The 19,759-nt window shown below is 50.4% G+C and overlaps 6 protein-coding genes across 6 annotated transcripts; 2 read left to right on the forward strand and 4 right to left on the reverse strand.

The window, feature by feature from the left end:
* Window positions 1–1,227: 1,227 nt before the first annotated feature.
* Window positions 1,228–5,962, reverse strand: PENARI_c027G05636 (uncharacterized protein; the record flags this gene model as incomplete). Its single annotated transcript, XM_022636077.1, has 4 exons — window positions 1,228–2,143; window positions 2,208–2,437; window positions 2,490–5,429; window positions 5,492–5,962. 4 exons carry the CDS (start codon window positions 5,960–5,962, stop codon window positions 1,228–1,230), a joined length of 4,557 nt encoding a protein of 1,518 aa, XP_022484032.1.
* A 2,240-nt stretch (window positions 5,963–8,202) lies between these two features.
* PENARI_c027G06462 (uncharacterized protein) lies at window positions 8,203–10,510 on the forward strand (the record flags this gene model as incomplete). The annotated part of the gene is made up of 6 exons (XM_022636085.1): window positions 8,203–9,133; window positions 9,184–9,236; window positions 9,293–9,419; window positions 9,472–9,550; window positions 9,604–9,763; window positions 9,815–10,510. The coding sequence occupies 6 exons, from the start codon at window positions 8,203–8,205 to the stop codon at window positions 10,508–10,510; spliced, it is 2,046 nt and encodes a 681-aa protein (XP_022484107.1).
* A 299-nt stretch (window positions 10,511–10,809) lies between these two features.
* Window positions 10,810–11,610, reverse strand: PENARI_c027G11109 (H(+)-transporting V1 sector ATPase subunit E; the record flags this gene model as incomplete). The annotated part of the gene is made up of 3 exons (XM_022636136.1): window positions 10,810–10,960; window positions 11,014–11,525; window positions 11,578–11,610. 3 exons carry the CDS (start codon window positions 11,608–11,610, stop codon window positions 10,810–10,812), a joined length of 696 nt encoding a protein of 231 aa, XP_022484018.1.
* A 239-nt stretch (window positions 11,611–11,849) lies between these two features.
* PENARI_c027G12162 (uncharacterized protein) lies at window positions 11,850–13,798 on the forward strand (the record flags this gene model as incomplete). Its single annotated transcript, XM_022636144.1, has 3 exons — window positions 11,850–11,891; window positions 11,947–12,177; window positions 12,233–13,798. 3 exons carry the CDS (start codon window positions 11,850–11,852, stop codon window positions 13,796–13,798), a joined length of 1,839 nt encoding a protein of 612 aa, XP_022484078.1.
* A 1,461-nt stretch (window positions 13,799–15,259) lies between these two features.
* PENARI_c027G07860 (uncharacterized protein) lies at window positions 15,260–16,056 on the reverse strand (the record flags this gene model as incomplete). Its single annotated transcript, XM_022636099.1, has 3 exons — window positions 15,260–15,532; window positions 15,589–15,723; window positions 15,838–16,056. The coding sequence occupies 3 exons, from the start codon at window positions 16,054–16,056 to the stop codon at window positions 15,260–15,262; spliced, it is 627 nt and encodes a 208-aa protein (XP_022484106.1).
* Window positions 16,057–17,916: 1,860 nt separating this feature from the next.
* On the reverse strand, window positions 17,917–19,509 carry gfsA (glycosyltransferase family 31 protein; the record flags this gene model as incomplete). Its single annotated transcript, XM_022636029.1, has 1 exon — window positions 17,917–19,509. The coding sequence occupies one exon, from the start codon at window positions 19,507–19,509 to the stop codon at window positions 17,917–17,919; it is 1,593 nt and encodes a 530-aa protein (XP_022483999.1).
* Between the last annotated feature and the right edge of the window lie 250 nt (window positions 19,510–19,759).

Here is a 19,759-nt window from a genome sequence, read left to right on the forward strand (position 1 = left end):
GACGAGATTAAACCATTCTTCAATGATTTTCGGGTCTTCACACTTCGCGCGCTCGTAATTATAGCCTTTTGAGAATCGGGAGGAGAGGATTGGATGCCTTTTTACGAATTTTGTAACCCAATCCTTACCGACTAAAGGAGAGGGGGTAGATCCACGCGCCGCGAGTAGTAAATCCGCCATTTCTCGTACGGTAGAAGGCCGAGGGGCTGCTCCGCGAGAGTCCATAGAGAGAATCCATTTTTGAAGCGATTCCTCCTCAATTTCGGTCAATTTATGTGAATTTGCGCGAGTTTCAGCGCGAAATGGACAGCCGGTAACGCGTCGCTGTAGTGTTGTACGGGGTACGTTAAACTGACGCGCTGCATCACGAATTGATAGGATTTCTTGCTTCTTAATAGCCTGGATAGCTAATAAGATCCTACCCTCTTGCTCCGTACGATTTTGAGAGGATTGAGTACGAATTGGTGGCATAGTGGGTGGTTGAAGAAGGAAGGTCTAATTAATTGACGCGTTTTACGTTAGGTGGCCCACTCGGTAGGGGTGGCCCACTCGGTAGGGAAATACGTTAAGAAGCACTGTTTCTTTGATATTAGGGGTATTGACTACTGTTGATGACTTAGTCTACATGTCTTTATACTACAAAATCTACATATCTAGGTACAGTCCACGCACAGGCTGTGAAATAACCGCATTAAGTACTTTGCTCACTGAGGGCATTGAATAGAATACATGAATATCAATCATCCTCAATGCTGGCTTGTCCTCCATACTAGGAGCAAGAAACAGGAACAGGAGAAGCCAAAAGATCCATCCAACGAGAAATGACCCCATAGATGGAAAACAAACAGAGGAAACGTTCAAATGCGGGTGTCATGCACTTTTGCAGAGACAGAAACGCTTTTGTACAACAATAGACCAGACAGATCACAGTATAGAACATGCAGCAAGAGGAGGCCATCATTGAAGGGAGTGTATAAAAAAAAAGAAGGATCGGAATGAGGGGGAACAAATAAGATATGCGCTAAGCCTCCGGCCGAATAAAGTAGTAAACCAAACGCCTGCTTTCTATCAGGGAATATAAAAGACTCTCAAAAAAGGAAAACACCACGGAATATTGCTCGTCAAATAGGAATAGTGAGGGAAATCGCAAAGAGCAGATCAGAATAACCCAGGGAAGAACGTCATCGGACGGGTCGTCAAGGTCAATGCAACGCAGTATGCGCTCCTCTAAATCATATTATGTGCAGAAGCATCGTCAGGAGTCCGGAACGGATCTTCAATTTGACGATGGGGTGTATTGGAGGACTCCATTCGGGAAAGCATAGCAGCAGAAGTGAAATCGTTGCTCTGCTCAAAGCTTGGTCGACCCCGTTCGAAGGAATGCCGTGTCCGGTCGTGAGATCGGCGAACGTAGTCCACCGACTGCGGTCGCGGATACTGGTCGAGGCTTGCGGTATAATTAGTGCCGTTGCTGCCGTTTTGACTGCGAGGATTGTGGGTATTCGCAGTGGGGGCCATGGATGGCGCATAGAAGGGTCGCTCATCATCCGGAACTGCAGTGTCCTGCTTCATGGCGGGCTGAACTGGCTTCACAATCTCTGAAGAGGTTGCCGATCCTTCACTGGGGACCGCAGTCTCGGAGGTGGGGACTTTTGGGGGCAAGGCGGGCATATCGTCGAGCGCATCCAGGTACTTGAACTTGCCCTGGGTCACCTGTTCCCGAATGATATCGACATCAAGCGGGAAGAATACCTTCTGGACGGAGTTGTACGTGAATCTTGGGAGCAGGGAGATCAGAATAGTAAGCAAAAGCACGACCCAATAGCTCAATGCTCCATAGACCTCAGCAGCGGAATGGTAGAATTGGCCTGAGGACGTGAAAGACGTGTAGATCCCGGTCCACAAGAAGATCAGCAGACTACTGATGACGTTGATCAGAGAAGTGAACCAATCCCATCGGTAGGTGTTCATCATGATGTAGAGGTTGCTAGAGAGAACGGCGCAGGACGCGACAAGAACACCGATGCGCGCTCTGTCATTGATGTTCCGACCATCTCCGGTGGCAAAGTTTGCCGGGCTGAACAAGAGGTAAGGCATGAAGAAACAAATGATCGACTGGTACAAGCCATCGGCCATGTACATCCTATAGAAAGTTAGGATCTGAGATGCCAAGACGCCATGCGACTCGACTCAACGGTTAAACTTACCAGAATTTGAGCTGCGACCATTCCTTGCGCTCGATGCCTCTCATGTACAGTTGCGGAACAGCGAGGGAAACCTTGTCATCCACATCCTGATCGAAGATACCCATGAAGATAACCGGCAAGGAAGTGAACGCTAGATTGACCAACACAATGTACGTGTAGTCGAACAGATAGGAACAGTCGAAGTCGTTGTAGATACAGTACCAGAAGAGAGCAAATGTCCACACAAGATTCTTGAGAATAGTCAGCAAGAATGAACTATAACATTCAACCATTATCACGTACCTTGTAGAAGAAGTTGGCCGTGCATTCTCCAAGCCGACGGTAAGACCACCTGCCATGCACCAAGAGGAGGCGCTGAAGATACCGGAACTGACCAATAGCATAATCCGAGGACATGACAGCTTGTCTACCTTCCTCACCAGCAATACCAACACCCACATCGGCCTCTTGAATCATAGCCACATCGTTGGCACCATCGCCAACTGAAAGGGCCATGATGTTGAGACCGTTCTTGACCATGTTGACAACGGCGGCTTTCTGTGACGGACTGACACGGCAGCAAAGCACAGCCTTGCACTGCTTGCACAGCAGAAGGAACTTTTGCTTCAACTCGTCAGACAGCATCAGTTTGAGGGTTTCACCGTCGACGACCACGGCGTGCGTAGCCTCAGGTGGGGTATGATCTGTTCGGGCAGCAAGAAGTTCTTCATCGGAGCCCGTCAAACCGAAAGTCTGCAGATGCTTGTCAAGCTCAGCTGTAGCTTGCTGGAATTCCGTCTCCGCAATGTTGAGCACAATCAACTCCATGTTGTTGTTGAGGAGATTGCACGAGAAGCCAATGTTGATAGCAGTCTCGACCTTGTCACCAGTGAGAACCCAAAGCTTGATACCGGCGTCCGCAAGAAGTTGGATCGTGTCTGGGACGCCGTCTTGCAATCGATCCTCAATGGCAGTTCCACCAATGAGCATGAGGTCCTGCTCGATTTCACTGGAAACCCTTTCGAGCTTCTCCTCACGATCGGTGATCGCAGCAGCAGCAATGTCATGGTCCTTGACCCACGTCTGGTATTCCTCTTCGCTAAGTAGGCGGTCGGCAACACAGAGAGTTCGGAGACCTTCTCTAGCAAATTCCTCCAAATGCTCTGCAGTCTGACGTCTGAGTTCTTGCTGCTTGCCACGGGAAAGACGAGAATAGATGATGCTATCAGCACCCTTGCAGAACAGGCGGATAGAGCCATCAGGCATTCGGATAATCGCACTCATTCGTTTCCTGGACGAGTTAAACTCGAGGGTGTTCAAAACGGTATAAGTGCGTTCCTCGCCCATCACATTCAGGAGAAGGTCGTCACCGGCTCGACCCAGAACAGTGAAACCACAGTCTCGAGCGGTACTGACTAGCGCAGCCTCATCAGGGGACTGAGCCCTGAACTCGATCTGAGGGGGGTCGCCAGGGGTATGTTCGGTGATGACAGTGTGACACAAGGCGAGAGCCAGGAAGAAGTGCTCGGCAGACTGCTTCTGTTGCTCGCCAGATTTTCCATCCAGATCGGCGACAAATTTCGGAGCAATGAAGGTCAGCTGATCGTCGTGCAGGTAAGGATTGTCGTGAATGCGACGCAAGTTTCGAAGCATTTCCTGCCCATCGGCAGCAATTTGTTGTCGGGCCAGGGCAGCCTCCGCGTCAGCATCGGCTCCCTCGCGACGCCTCATGCCAATCTGAGCTTCTGTGTAAGCCTCGCCATACGAGACGCCATTGATTGTGCACTTCTTAAACTCCATGACGTTCTGTGTCAGAGTACCAGTCTTGTCAGAGAAAATGTACTCAACTTGACCGACATCATCTGATATGTTCCAAGACTTGGGAACACAATAGATGCCGAGTCTTTCATAGTACATGTAGAGATCGCTGTGGATGAAAACAGCTTGAATAGTGCGCACAATTTCGAGCGAGATGTATAGCGAAATGGGAACCAAATTCTGGAACAGAATAACAGCTGTCCAGAACGTGACAATGCCGGTCACAGGAGGTGTGTCTCCATAAGACTCAAGATCGAAGAAGTCCAAAGATTTATCTGGCGCTGCCCACGCAATTCCGTTCACGATACCAGAGACCAGGCACATGAGGAAGAGAATGAAGAAATTGTAAATGACGTTCCAGTTGAGATCCTTGGCCATACGAGGGCGCTTTGCAGGAGTTGCACCGGAGTTGAGCATAATCTTGCTCTCTCCGCCGGTGAAAAGGACGACTCCCAGGACCCATTCAGTACTTTTCAAGTTGCAACCACGGAGCAAGATGTTGTTGATTGTAATGGGCTCTACCATCTCTTTCCGAGGAGCCTCTGGGAAACTCGGGTCACGCTGGTCCCAGCGGACGGCACCGTTGTAAGAGTACAAGTTGGCATGGGGCGCCTCACTTTCAATCACAAATTCGGCTTTTTCGCAGTCTCGAGCATGTCGGATTTGGCGACCACAGTGAAGAGCCTGGCGAACTTTCAGGTTGGTTTCTCCATCTAGTCCCTTAGTTTCGACATAGCAGGCGCCATCTGGGTCCGATGTAGAGAGAATGACAATATCGGCGGGGATTGGGTCTTCGTTATACAAGCGAACAAAGTCACCAACTTGCAGACTCTTCCATTGGTCTCGCTTGAAGCGAGCCTTTCCAGGCGTTTGCTTGGACATATCCAAAACAGTTCCATGTTTCTTGTCTGGCAAAGGCTCCACAACGCTCTCGCGGGCTGCGCTGTTCGGGGACAAGTATTTGTTCTCTGGATTGTTCATCATCGGCCAATCTTCGCGGGCTTCGGGTTGAGGCGACGGAACATCAGTCATTGGGATGGCGACATCTTCCGCGGCCATAGAGTTGCGCTGCGTATAAATCGATGCTCGAGGATCCGCGGTGCTCATGAAGGATTGGCGTCGCTGTCCTTCCTCGTCCTCCTCTCCGACATCCTTCTTTTTGAACTGAGATGCAATCCACTTATATGACGAGATTGTACCCCGTGTACAAGCCTTCTTGACACGACGCCATAACCCAATGTTGTCTTCAGTCGAGTTGACGTTGTTCCAGTCGACCAGTCTGTAAACAGGGGAATTGTTCACTTGGTTATCGGACACCGTTCGACCCCAATCCTCAATGGCGTCTTTGATAGCCGTCACGACAATAATGACGATCAGAGGAACGGCGTTCAGACCGGGGTTGTTGGCACCGAAAATGGGAAAGAACTAGAGCATATCAGTCAGAGGAAACTCGGGTGAAATCCAAGAGGGGCAAATATGTGACGTACATTAAGAATAATGACGAACAAGAAGTAAATGTTCGCGATGTTGTGGAATTGCAACCAGAGGTTGTAGGGGACGAAGGTTAGCGCTGTATACTTCGCGGTACGGATTTTGTTTCTAGGATAGGTGATTCGCAGATGGCCGTCTTCGTCTCGTTCGGACTCTGGAATCGGGATACTGAAGTAGACCCTCCGATTTGGTCCACCTTCCGGGTTCTCATCGCCGTCGGTCGAGCCGGCGTTGGTTGAGGCGCTTGTGTTGTTCGATTTTCGCTTTTCCTCTCTCATATCTGACCGCTTATGAAAGCGATCGATAATGGAGACCCGTTTCTTGATTCCTCCATGTCCGGGGACTCGAGTGGTTGCCCATCTTTGTCGTTTCGTGGGTTTAGATACGTTGCTGCTGACCTCTCGGATATCACCACCTTGCTCATTGTTGCTCTCCACATTCTCCCCAGGGAAGTGCACGGAAGCCATCTAGGCTACTGGTGCGCCCTTCAAGGGCATAAAACTTGACAAAAACCTTGGTTGCCGGCAAAGTACGAGCATCCGGTTTGCAGGGCCGTGATCCGATGGCGCCGGGCGCGAAGGGGGATTGTCGATTTGGCTGTGTTTGCAGGCTATGAGGCCTACAAAAGCGCACTGTCCTTGGTTGTACAAAGAATCAGTGAACAGAGCAGCGATAGGCGCGCTTTCAGGACGTTCCAGGCGAGAGATTCGAGGGTTGGTCCAGGCTGTAGAACAGGGTTTCGGCCGATCGAGTTGGGGCAAGCGAAGGGCGAGGGATTAAAGGGTACTCCCACGCGGGGCCATTCAAGCAAATTCAAAGAGATAGAGTAATGAAGCTAGAGGGAATTCTCTCGAGGGAAGTGAAGAGGGAGTGAACGGGCTTACGAGGATTGTAGTAACGTACTGTTACGGCTTACCAACATGCCTGCTTAGTCAAACATCCCGGGACTCCGACTTGGCACTACTCTTTTTTTTACACGCGTCGAGTGTTTCTTGACACTGCCACTTCTCCTTTTCAGGCACCTTTTGTTTTGCTATCGTCTTATTCGTGCATTCATTCACGGCATTAGGGCTTACGGCCTCGGAGCTGGTGTAAATGTACTCCGTATAGTGCGGTAATCTAATATCCAGCCCCGTTCCTCCCAGCCCTTCGAAATTTCTGACAGTGGCAACCGGGATAGGATCATCGGCAACTCGGATCCAGGATCCAGGGAAACAGATCTGCGGATGTCCCATGTTTCCCCTTTTGCTATTACTGATTAATGCACAGAACTGTGCAGCATTATGATTCCCGTTCTCTCCAGTTCTTCACTCCGTGTACTGTAAGCTTACCCTGCAGAACGTAGCTATTGGTTGCCGTGTTTCTGGCCCCCGCTTAGTCCTTTATTTCATGCATCTAATGTAGAGATGAGCTGGCCTCTTAATTTTTATTTTTTTTTCCCCCTCTGAAAGCCGCTACCCAGGTCACACCTACTTGCCTGTATTGTGTACGCACGAACTATATAGTTGAGTGGTATATGAAGAGCATAAATTGACTTCCTATAGTTGTAACAACCAGGAAATTGCAAGAGGACTTTGCCGATATAGCCCCTAATGATATCACCCAAGCGCCGGGGGGTCGGGGCATCGAGCCTGAAACCACCAACACGGCACGAGCGTATCCAGATCCACCTGAGTCAGCTCTCCTTTTTGGGTAAGTGATCTGTGACTCGGTTGGATGAGATCTGGAGGCTTAGTGTCAAATGCTTCGTACTGTCAAATAAATGCCTTTCTTTGTTCGTTAAAGGGCCCGTATGCACCTCGTCTCCTTATTTCTTGGCGTGGGCCATAATACAGTAGGCTTTTGGTCTTTCAGGAGAAAACAATGGTACTTCTGAGCGGACCCAGGATGATCACTTTACTGTCCAGAATGCCATTCCCCCTTAAGCTCGATAACCCCATACAACCCCATATAGCCCCATAGCTCCTGGTATATCCAAGTCTCACTGGCCATTGGTTTTACTTGAAAAGTTTACGGGTACAGATCTCGAGGCAAGGGTGAACCAGTCCTGGTCTATATAACATGGCAGCCGCGAACTATACTATGGTGGATCCATTTGCCGTCTCTTGGGCTAAACTCAATTGCTACCCCTGATAGGCACGCCAGAAATAACAGTTTCAAGTCTGTCGATCAAACACAAGACTGTGCTTCGGCTCCGGAGTACAGTATATGGTATAGTAGAGCCTCTTAGATGGGTGGACAGCTATACTGCCAGTAAACATCCTCTAGGGTTGGCTCTAGGCAATGGGCAAAAACGAGGTGAGAAGCAAAAGGAGAGCGGGAACAACATATACTCGCTTCGAAGCGCGTGGATTCTGTGTGGAGACTGTCCAAATACTTCAGTGGCACTCTACGGTCCATAACCCTCGTATTTACTATACAGTAGTCAGATCACTAGCCGCAGATCGACGCCACATAGGAATGTGGCAGATCTGGTTCGAGGGATATAGATATGTCGCCACAACGAGCACAATTCGAACATGACTTCTACAACAGAGATCAAATCAGTGACTCAACTTAAGTTACTCTTCAAGGACTTGTAGATGTAGGTTCAATTGGTTTGTGCTGAGTCAGTTGGCGTCATGTGACAGCGCGATACTCCAACGCGCCAACGCGCCAATCTCCACGGTGCCCCTCTTCTCTTTCTATCTTTGTTCAGATGCCCATGATGCGGCCCATCACTGATTTTTTCAACAAGCCGTCGTTCTCGCGGGCAAACCATAATCGCACATCAGAAAGCAAGAAAGGCTCCAATAAACTCGCACCCGAGTCTTCACCCCTCACTGAGCCCTCGTCGTCCATAATAAGTAATCTTTCTCCGGAATCAGAACATGAGGCCGAGGCTCAGTTGAATCGCACGCTGTATCTTTCAGCCCAGGAGAGCTTCTCGCAACCACCCACGTGGCAAAGTTTCCAAAGTACCGAGTCTGCGACAGTCTCATCTCTCAATGAAAGTTTTGGCGGGTCTCAGCGCATTGTCAAAGACGGCAAAGAGGTAGTCATCAGTTCCGACGGAGAAGACACGGATTCGATCTGTTCATTGGATGATCCAGCCAGTCTCTTTGCCCCGATATCCAAGAAGCCCGAGTCTGTCTCGGGCACAGTGGGAATGAAAACGGGGCTCAAAAAGACATCGCCTAAAAAGTACAAGCACACAATCGACTCTCTCGTCTACGACGCAGTGGATGATAACGAGATTGAAGCCAACGTTGCTCGGTTAAAAGCCAAGTTTACGCAGAACTCACCAGATGGCAATGATAGCACGTCCGGCGTTAAGAGAGGTTTGAATGAAGGCGTCTTGACTTCGGCCCTGGGTGACGACAGTGATAGTGGTATTGGATTACAGCGCCTGCTGGATGCTGTTAGGAGAACCGAAGCCCTGGACCACGACCGAGCCTGGCGATTTTTCGATGTGACACAAAAGTTGCCGTCGGCTCCAGAATTTCCACAGCATCTATTCACGGGTGGAACATATCTGGATGACTTTCTTGCAGATCCTGAAGCTCGCGAGCGTCTATTCATGTCAGGGGAATTTATCCAGATGGCTTTGTGCAAGGGGCTCTTGCCGGACAAGTTAATCGTGTGGATTTTTCGTTCCAGTTAGTCTCACATCTTGCTACATTCATGCACAACGCTTACTGTCTTTCAGTTCCCTACGAACGTCGAAGCGAAATGAGCAACGCTTATTACCGAATTCTCAAGGTTTGCAGAAGTTTCTATACTCAATTGCCGCGAAGTCGACTAACCAGAAATGCCAGGGCGTTGATGTGAACCATCTCAGATCACTTATCCGTCCAGCTGATATCGATGACCTTTTTACGCGATTAGGGGCCAGGTCCCAGTCATTGGATCCTTCCATGGCGATTACGCCTATACCGCTACAAGGTAGTTCAACTCTCCTGCTTGTTCGTCTTCATTCCGCTGATGCTTGCGATAGAAATCACCGCAGACTCCGGGCTGAAGGACGGCTTCGTTCTCATTTCAATCCTCAAGTTGTTCCGAGAAATTGCCGACTTGTAAGCCACTCTAACACATCCCTGCTCATATACCAAGGCTCACAGAATCGCAGACTTGCAGAAGATACCCAAGAGCGAGTCGTGCTCCTTCTACTGCGGCTTACGCTTGACTTGTCTTTAACAGCAGACTTTATGATATCCTCGGAGCTCCAGTGGACCATCAATGCCGTGCTCGACCCGGATTCCTTTACTGATATAAATGGGGAAGACTTGGTTAGTTTTTTCTATTTCAATGTTTCATCTATCGATGACTAACAAAAGTAGTTGTCTCGAGTTTCCCAAACTTTCTACCATACAGTCACAGATGTCTGCATACAGAGCCGAGTCGTTCACCACATACTACCAACGTCTCCATGGTTTGCTCTGTTGCGATGTCGCCTCGCTATTTCATTTTTACTGAAAAGCCCCAGCCCGCTGACTGAGCCCCCTGAAGATGTGCTTGATCTCAAACGCATCACGATGGTCCTACTTCGCGATGAGCGGTTCCATGTAAAACTGTTCAAAGGGAAAGGCGACTATGATTACGGAGAGTTGATTGCCATCACCGCTCTCCTCAACGTCGCAATCGATTCATCCGTGTTGGATTTGAGATACAGAGTGACTCAAACTGAAAAGGACTATAATGCTGCCATCGACAAGCTGGCAGCTCAGATCAAGTTGATCTTTAGTTCCATCGAGGATTCAGGTGCCTCGCATCTCAAACGGATGTTAGCCAAAGAAGCTCTAGAGGCCTTGCACTACCGGATTGTCTATTCGGTCCGGTCAAAGCCACCGCCGAAGAAAACACTGTTCAAGTCATACGCCACAGAGAGAGATGGTAACATTCGGAGCTTGTTCGGCAGCCCATCCATTAATACTGGGAGGAGCATGGAGATCACACAAACGGAGTCATCAGCGCTAGTCGGTCAGGTTCTAGGGGAGACAGAAATCCCCATCCGCAAGCATGACCAAATCTCGTGATTATCTATTGGGACAGACACGCATGGACCGAAACCTTCCTTGAATTCCCCCCGAAATGACTAACGACCTTTTTCATCCGTAAGAGCGAAGCATGTTTGAAGCATTTTCTACCAAATACCACGAAGTCATTACTGATATAGAGCGAACATACCGCTAAAAAAGCTTGATCATATTCCAGACCAGACTCATACTGTGCAGAGAAATCCCCCGTCTATGAAAGCCAAGAGGAGCAAAAAGTATCGGAACTATAACACACAAAATACAGTCGCCAATGTGGAATCCAAGAGACAAGAAGACGCTTAATCGTAGAACTTCCGGTTCTGGTTCTTCCCGAACAGTGTCTGTCGGACCGAGGGGAGAGCATCGCTTTCCAGCAGTCGCAGACGCTCCTCGAAGGTGTTGTTGATCTCAATTTTGCCATTCCCACCAATGATAACGACACCACCGGCGCTGTAATCTGTTAGATCATCTTCATAATCTTAAATCGGATAGGAGGCACTTACGATCCCTCGGGCAAGGGCTCCGACTCGTCCACGGTCACAGTCACTTCCGACCCAACATTGTCCTTGTACTCCTTGGCAGCCTCCTCCATGGCCTTCTTAGCAATATCATAATCCTTCTTGCGCGAGCGAATGGCGACCTTGTCCTCGTTGAGATAATATAGGCCCTCGAGGACCAGCCCCTTGAGCATATCCTGGTACTTCTTCTTGTCGTCGGCAGCCACCTTGGAAACCTTCTCACGGGCGGTCTGGAAGAGCTCATCGAGCAGCTCCTGGCGACCTCCGAGCACGCGAAGACGGGTCTTGTTGGCGAGTGTCGAGCGGGTGATCTGCTGGGACATGGCGGCCTGCTTGAACTTCTTCTCGTAGAGGGTATCGATCGCGGCGGTCTCCTGGCGCACGAGCTTGGACTTCTCAATAGCAAACTCCTCGTCGGCCTTCAACTGGATCTCGCGGGCCTTCTCGAGGGCCTCTTGCCGGATGAACGCAGTCATCTTGCGGAGCTCGCCCGCGACCTATCGACATCAGTTAGACTCAAGCTTTCCGAGACGTACAGAACAAACCCACCTGATCATCGGAAAGAGCATGGCTTTGTGACATTTTGGCGGATTAAATGTGACTGTTGATGGAATGACGTGGGGAAGAGGAAAGGATGTTGTGTCCAACTAAGCTCGGACTTGCCTTGGCGTTCCGCATCCAGCCCTCCGCACTCCTCAACCTCCCTTGGATACCTCTATTCTCTGTATTATACCTCATTTTAGCCATGGCATCTTTACTCCGATAGTTTCTTCGCTGGAACCTCTTCCTACTCTCTATTTGACCAATGCACGATACGCAACATGGGCAATCTAGGTGACTTGTCGCCGGAGGGAAGCGTTGCCGTATGAACACAGATCCCAGGATTCCTATACAGAGTCAACAGCTGACGAAGATCAGGTCGGTGTCATCGTTGGGCTGATCTCAACTAGCCTCCAGGCCATCGGACTCACCCTGCAGCGGAAGTCGCATTTACTCGAGGACGAGAAGCACCCATACGATGTGCGCAGACCCCCCTACAAACGCCGACGATGGCAGGTAGGAATGGGAATGTTTGTGGTCTCCAATATCGTGGGAAGCACCATTCAAATTACCACGCTGCCACTTCCGGTGCTCTCCACGCTTCAAGCGGTCAGTTCCCCTCCACATGTGGCGGACGTCACTTGCTGATGGGAATCCCAAACAGTCCGGACTAGTCTTCAATACGATATTCGCGACGCTGATCCTCGGTGAACCTTTCACCCGATATTCCCTCGCCGGTACAGTGCTCGTTTGCATAGGCGCATTGTTGATTGCGACATTTGGCGCCATCGGGGAACCGGCACATACCTTAGACCAACTTCTGGATCTTCTACAACGACGCCCGTTCCTATTATGGATGGGTGGAACTACTCTTTTGGTGGCGGCTGTATTGATAGCCTCAAAACTGCTGAAACTCTTCCTTCCTTCGTCACGCGCGAAGCCCTCGGCCTCTGGGCATTTTACGCCACACCTGCTGCGACTGCAAAGCCGAATGAAGTTGATCCGTGGCATGTCCTATGGTTTTATCAGTGGTATTCTATCTGCCCATTCGCTTCTTTTGGCCAAGTCGGCAGTGGAGCTGCTGGTGCGCACGGTAGTTGACCGTGTAAACCAGTTCAACCGTTGGCAGTCATGGGTGATCCTACTGGGGATGATATTCCTAGCACTAACACAGTTGTTCTATCTTCATCGCGGACTAAAGTTGTGCAGCACCAGTGTTCTATACCCGTTCGTGTTTTGCATCTACAACATCATCGCCATCATGGATGGGCTGATCTACTTCCGGCAAGTGTCTCAGCTGGCGGGCTTTCACGCCGGTCTCATTGCTCTGGGAACAATTGTTCTCCTGGCTGGTGTTTTGTGTCTTTCTTGGCGATTGGAAGATATCGATAGTCACGCTGCCGTTAGCGCCTTGGGACCCACGCAGACTGCACTTGGGCCCGGTATGGCAGTTGTGGAAGAGCACCCTCCGACATCACCTCGATTGCTGGACGGCGAGGATGAAGAAGCACATGTCGGAGAACGCGAACCCCTTCTCAACACGAATACGAACACCCGCCATCTTTCATATCAACGAGGACGAGCCCCGAGTTTACCGCTCAATCTCCATCTTGATCATCCTGACTCTGTCGACTTGAATCCGGCCTCTATTTGGGCGGAACTAGACGATTCCGACTATGACTCCGCCGATGGACAACGTCGTTCTTCCGCAGACCACCCACGCAACACCAGTGGCAGTGTAACCTTCCATGGTCCACGACAAGGGCTTGCGCGACACTCAACGATCGGCGCCACCACGCACGATCGAGGGTGGGGATCTCGCCGAGTCTTGGTGTCAGGGCGCGAGAACCAGCGGCGTCGAATTTCGGCACCATTCGGTGGGATTTCCGCCGCCAAACGCCAACGACGCAGCGCATGGGGCATGTCCAATTCCACGTCTGACGCCCTACCTGGCGGGTACGGAACTATCCAAGAAGATACCGATGATACTCACGGGCATGATGACACCCGTTCTCCGGCCGCAAGATCTGGCTTTCTTGCTGGACCGAGGAGGGCCCTGACAGGAGCCTGGGAATCCGGGAGACAATATTTGTCTCGATGGAGCAGCTCGCAGGCGGGCAACCAGGCCCACACCGACCCACAAGACATACTTCCCCAGGCTGCAACTCATCCTCGAGCACGGTATACCCAAGAAGTCACCGAATCCGAATCCGGCCCTGTTCAGCCATAGTCATTCTCATGGGACTCTCCATTATCTCATCCCAACAACCTCTACCTACCCTGCAATCTATCCAACCCACGACCCTTTTCTCATCGCTCATCGCTCACCCTCATCCAACACAATCCGCCCTTGCTATCTTCCAACCCCCATCCATGTACAGTAACTCCTATCTGAACATAACGAGCCCAACGCGCTCATGCCACCAATTGTTCGAGAACCCTTCGCTCTCGATTTTCCATTTGTGTTTCACTTTCTTCTGTCAAGATACTATGATACCACAGTTGCTGATTATATACCTCCGTACAAATGAATATAGGATGCTGATAAATCGACCGTCCGTAGACTTCCAGTAGAGCTATATGTCATTGCATGCGTATGTGTATATCGAAACAAACTGTGCGTTGGCATTCAATATTACGTGTTTCGTGTCTAGATGTAATGTATAAACGGTATCATTGGCTTTGTAAATACCAACAATCATGAAGTTTTTTTTATTTTTTCATGTCTGCAACCCGCTCATTGCATCAAAATAATTGTTTTGGAAGACCAAGTCGTTGAAACATTAAGCTACTACACATGTAGATAGCAGGCCTTCGAACGCATAATTGCCCTACAATTACAACGGTGAGGATATAAAGTATATCACACCAATGAATATCACTCAAATCATCGAGGTGCCCATACTTCTCTACTGGACGTAGACTACGAGTACAACAAGGACAAGTCCAAGGAATAGGATCCGATTTCTCCATACCATACAAGTAACCACCATAAAGACAACCCAGCCAGAGTCAACAGTGGACAGACATGACTTGAAATTGGCCAGAATCAGGCCAATACGGCGTGGAAAAAAAAAAAAAAGAAACAAGTAACACACTTGAGATTAGACAATGAGAAAATAAACAGAACAATAACCAGTAGAAGTGTGTGAATCAGAAGATAATTGAAAAAAAAAGACTAGAGAGGAAAACCACTTCGCCGACAATATTCAATGCACCACGAACACCACCATCCTCCGCCATTGTCTAGGTAGAGGGGGGAAAACAGTAACCAGATTAGCAATGAAGCCCAAATTTGTCTGCTTGCGCTCTCTTTCTCTTTTCTTATGTTTTTGGGAGGTTTTGTTATTTCGAAAGCCATGGTTCTCAGCAAGTTGTTTTTTTGTTTTCCTTTTCCCGGAAGGCAATGTTGAAAGGGAAAACCAGATCCAGTATCATCAAAGGTGGACTGGATGGGACCAGGTGTTTGACAATACACAAATGGTTTTATGCGAGAGCCCTGGAAGAATGGTACAGAGACCATTTCCGAGGGTTTCCGAGGGGAGAGTGGGATGACGGATCAGCATAGAGGGAGACGGGTATCAAAGAACGCGAGAGATCGAGGCGCAGAGAGGAAAAGAACACAAGAGAAGAACACGCAGCATCTGGGACCTTGGGACCCCGAAGGGGTCGACAGATCAGATCGTAAAATTTAAGCAGTGGGTTGGTGCTGCGGGGGCATCCGGCCTCCGACGGGCATTGGGTACTGGCCACCAGCCTGCTGTTGCTGCTGCTGGAGGTTCTGGTAGTACGCCATCTGCTGCTGCTGTTCGTTGGTCATGTAGCCAGGGTGCATTCCGGGGCGCATGTTGCCCTGTGGTGCGTTGACATTGTTGTGAGCCACGTCCTCGGGAGCCTCGGGGGCGACATCGGGGGCATCGACGCCATTCTCGCTAGCGGCGGGGTCGGGGGCGTTCAGGCATGCCTTTTATCAGATTAGTAAATGCATTAAAAGAACCATTGAAGCGGACAGTAGCCTACCTGGATCAGGTTCTTGCCCTCGGCCTTCGTGACCAAAGGCTGGAGCTTGGGGGTGGTGAAAGTGTAAACGAGGCCGGTTTCGGAGACGACCAGGAGGAGCACCTGCGTGCCGGTGAGAACCGAAAGTTCGTATGCCTAGAGTCGAAAAGGTGGTTAGTCGAAGTCCTCAAATTGCCAAGTCCTATAGTTCGAATGTATTCGAAGTATAATGAGAGCCTCGGAATCTCGAAACTCGAGCGGAACGCGTACCTTCTTCATAATACCAGCCTTGCGCTTAGAGAACGTGATATGGCGACGCGACTTATCCTGAATGAACTTGATTTCAATCTTGCGACGCTCACGACCGGGCTTGTCATCGTCGTCGTCCTCATCGTCGGCGCTCATGCGGTTGCGCTTGGTGCCCCGTTCAGGCCCGGCCTGAAGGTCATCATGACCAGGGGAGAGCTTATCATCAAGTACGGCAGACATATTGAGAGCAAAAGAGCAAAAAAGGTGGAATATGGGGGGGGGATACCGAAAGGGGAGGAGATGACCCAATCGAGTAACGCGTTATGGGAGAAAGAAAGGGAATGGGGGAAGGGGAGCGAAGAAGGCAAAGTGCGAGTTGCGAGAGGCAGGCGGTCTGTCACGTGTGCGGCTGGTACGGGTACAGGTGGCCTTAGTGAGGGTACTTAATTATGGGTGGGCTTGACTGCTATCTGGAGGTACCACCCCCTCCATTCACAGGTATGATACTGTACGGTACTGTCACTGCCTCAGCACGAGCCTTGGCACGAGGCGCTAATTGGTCACTCTAGACGCTGATTGGTTGCCGTTCGTCCGTTTCCCCCGGTCTGGACTCTTTGCCAAAGAGTATAGATAAAGTAGAGTATAAAGTAGAGCATATTGTAGAGGTTTAGAGTAGAATGAAGACAGTGAAGTGAATCTATACTTAGTACATTCTTTCTCAGGAATGTGCCCTGATTGGCTGATCTTTATACCGGGGAAACTGGAAATTGAAAACTCTCGAGATTGCCACTTCAGTTAACAGTGCACTACAGGTACTACAGTACTGCTGAATGTAATATCAAAAACATTGCCACAGAAAGAACTCACTAAGTTACACAGGCGCGGGTCACACCCTATGGAATGGGCCTATCTGGCCATCTCATTCCATAGCCCGTCTGCAGCCATAGGGTATTCCCCCTTTGCTACACTGTCATTCCGTTCTGGTTTCGGCCATAAGAGGCCGATCTCACATTCATCAGCTGAGTGTGCCCTATGGGAGCCTACGGGGGACATACTAGGCGAGTCTTGGCCCCAGTTCCAAAGAGCCGGCGAATAAGGCCCGAATGATTTCCCCTTGCACTCTAGAATTCAAACCCCTGATATGCAGTGTCTCAGGCTTACATTCGAAGGTCCATAACAAAACAAACGCAGTATATATATCCCCACTGACAGGGTACTAAAGACCAGAGAAACCCCGACGGACTTTATACTTTTGCTTACTTCAGGGCATGTGCGCTAAATAGCCCCAATTCATGGCCCTCTACTCCATATTTATACTCCACCGGCAACAGACACCAAAACCATTTCGGCCACAGCCCACAGTTCGTGTCCACGACCTTCCGAACCCACATGGGAAACAAAGCAACCAAAGCCGATCATCCGCGGCCCGGTCCGTGAGGCCCTAGACCCGATACAGAGCCAGCTCCCTGGTTGCTTCCGAGGTTGGATACGGGAAGATACAGACTGAAATGACGGAAACTGATCATATTCTTCACATAATGAACAAAGGTTCAACGCTAATCACCAACGTAGACCGCAACACGGGTCTGCAGTCAAGTCTATTTTTACAGAAAAGATGCAAGGCAGAGAGGATGGAAGTGGCTTCTCCCCTGAAGCGCACTGAAAGACGAGATGGGAAAGAATAAAGGAAAGACATATAAGACGGCCAGAATGATTGGAGGTGACCAACCTCCTCATGGGGGAGAAAAAAATAATAGAAAAGAGTAAAGCCGCGGAACATTTCAAAAATGGGATACACCGTTAGGATATTGGAAGAAGGCAAAGCCACTTCCTGCACCGTACTAGACTCCGCCAATGCAACGCCGGATAATGAGTAAGAAACTGGAGGACGCGGAGGGCAAGTCACGATCGCGAGTCTCATCCGGAAAGAAATAGGCTGTGTTGGCCGATGCAATGTCTTGGGCTGGTGTCGTGACGAGTCGAAGCGTATAAAGGTTTAGAAAAATAAAGGGGGAAAAAGAGCCGAATCATGTGCAACGAAGTGAAGAGAGTGTACGATCAACAGTCCCAAGGACCAGCCTTAAGTGGAAGCGGAGCAATTTATTGCTGGTAAGTGCCGCGAATGTAATGGTCACTGACACCACCACCGCCGCCGCCCTTGGGACCGAGCCAGACGATTTCAATCACACTGTGGCCCTCGTCTTCCTCGCGGACATAGTACTGGTGCACATTGTCACCAACCACAAAGGCATCGCGAAGCAACCAGCGGTCCTTGGAGACACCCTCCTCCTCGGCGGGACGGAGGGGACCCAGACGGTCCTCGTAACCGCGGGGGTCTTCGGGCCATGTCTTCTCGGTGGCATCAAAATTGATGGCATCGTCAGGCACGGACTCACCGTATGTGTACTTCACCAGCGAGTATCCGTTGGTCATAACCCAGAAGTGACGGAGAGTCTCGCCAGTGGCGCTATTCACAGTCTCTTCCTGGTCAAAGACCCAGCGACGGAGAACCGACTTGCGACCAGCAGCAGCAGAGACGGTGGTCATCTTGACCACGTCCTTGGTATACCAACTGTTCCAATGGTGCATGGATTCAATCTTGCGACCGGACTCGTAGACACCATCGACGGGGTCGGCCATATCCATCTGGTAGAGCGAAGGCCACAAAGTCAGAGGAGTGTCACCGAAGCGTTGGATGCACTGGCCGAGCTTCTGGTCACCGGGCTGCTCGCCCCAGGACTGGCACTCATCGTAGTACTTCATCAGGACGTCGAGCAATGGCTTCGAAACGAACACACCGGCACCACCGAAAGCGATGTGACCGAAAGTGTCCACCTGCCAGCTGGCCTCGGACAGAGATCCAATATAGTGCTTCTTCTTTTCGTCGAAAAGCTTGAGCTCCTCGGCGATAGTGGGAAGCGACAGGAAGAAAGTATCGTCATCACTGAATCCAACCCAGGTGGTGTGGGGGCGGTGCTTGCGAATGTGTTCGGTGAAGGCCTCAACCATACCAAAGTAACGGGCAGTGAAGTCCAAGGGAGAGGCAATGAGAGTCAGGTCCAGACCGCGGTTGCGGAAGTAGGTCTCCTGCTTCTCCAGATCATCATCAGACTCGGGGACTAAAACGATCAGACCGGCCTTGGTGTTTCCGTAGGAGTAGAGCAGAGAGGGAAGCAGGCGGTCCAGACGGTCGACGGTAGTGGCCAGACCAAAGAGAAGCTTGGAGGTTTCCTCGACATCGTCATCGGCGGCCACATCCACATTGATGATCTCCGGGCAGACAAAGTTCTCCTCCTTGTTCTCGGGAGACACGACCATACCACGCTCCATGACAACCATGGGCGGGAGAACGGGCTTCTCAATCTCCTCCAGAGTGTGGAATTCGGTGCGAGGGTTCACATGGCGAGGACGGAAGTAGGCGCGGGTGTAGTTCTTGCGTGGGAGCCATTCAGGGAAGGGCAGGGGAGCGGCCAGGTTGGGGTCGACCTCACACGTGCTACCGGTCTGCTGGGGTTCCGGTTGTGTAGGTGTCTGTGCTTGAGGTTGCTTGTTGCCAGCGAAACCGGCCCGATCAATGGGATGCTTAAACCGGAGGAAGGCAGACCGGTCATAACGTTCCATGCAGAAGAAGAAGATTCCAATCGTCACCAAAGCGAGCAACGGGAACACCGTCTTCAGCCGGAAGAGAGGCATCTTGGCGGTTCCGGTATTTGAGGACTTTTCGAACATGTAAAAGGACAAGAGGCAGATCGAACAAATCGAGGCGTTCGAGTGGAATTAGAAGTTATGGGGTTGTAGGGTTCGTATCCCGTCGTGCAGCAAAGCCGTGAAGAATGCGACACCGATTCCCAACAGGAAATAGGGCCAAATAAACGAGTGTTCCAAAGGTGGATTTAATGAGTGGCAGGCAATCTAGTGCCGATAATATTCAACGAGAGGCTGG

Source organism: Penicillium arizonense, assembly GCF_001773325.1.
Source record: "Penicillium arizonense strain CBS 141311 chromosome Unknown PENARI_contig027, whole genome shotgun sequence".
Lineage (NCBI taxonomy): Eukaryota > Fungi > Ascomycota > Eurotiomycetes > Eurotiales > Aspergillaceae > Penicillium > Penicillium arizonense.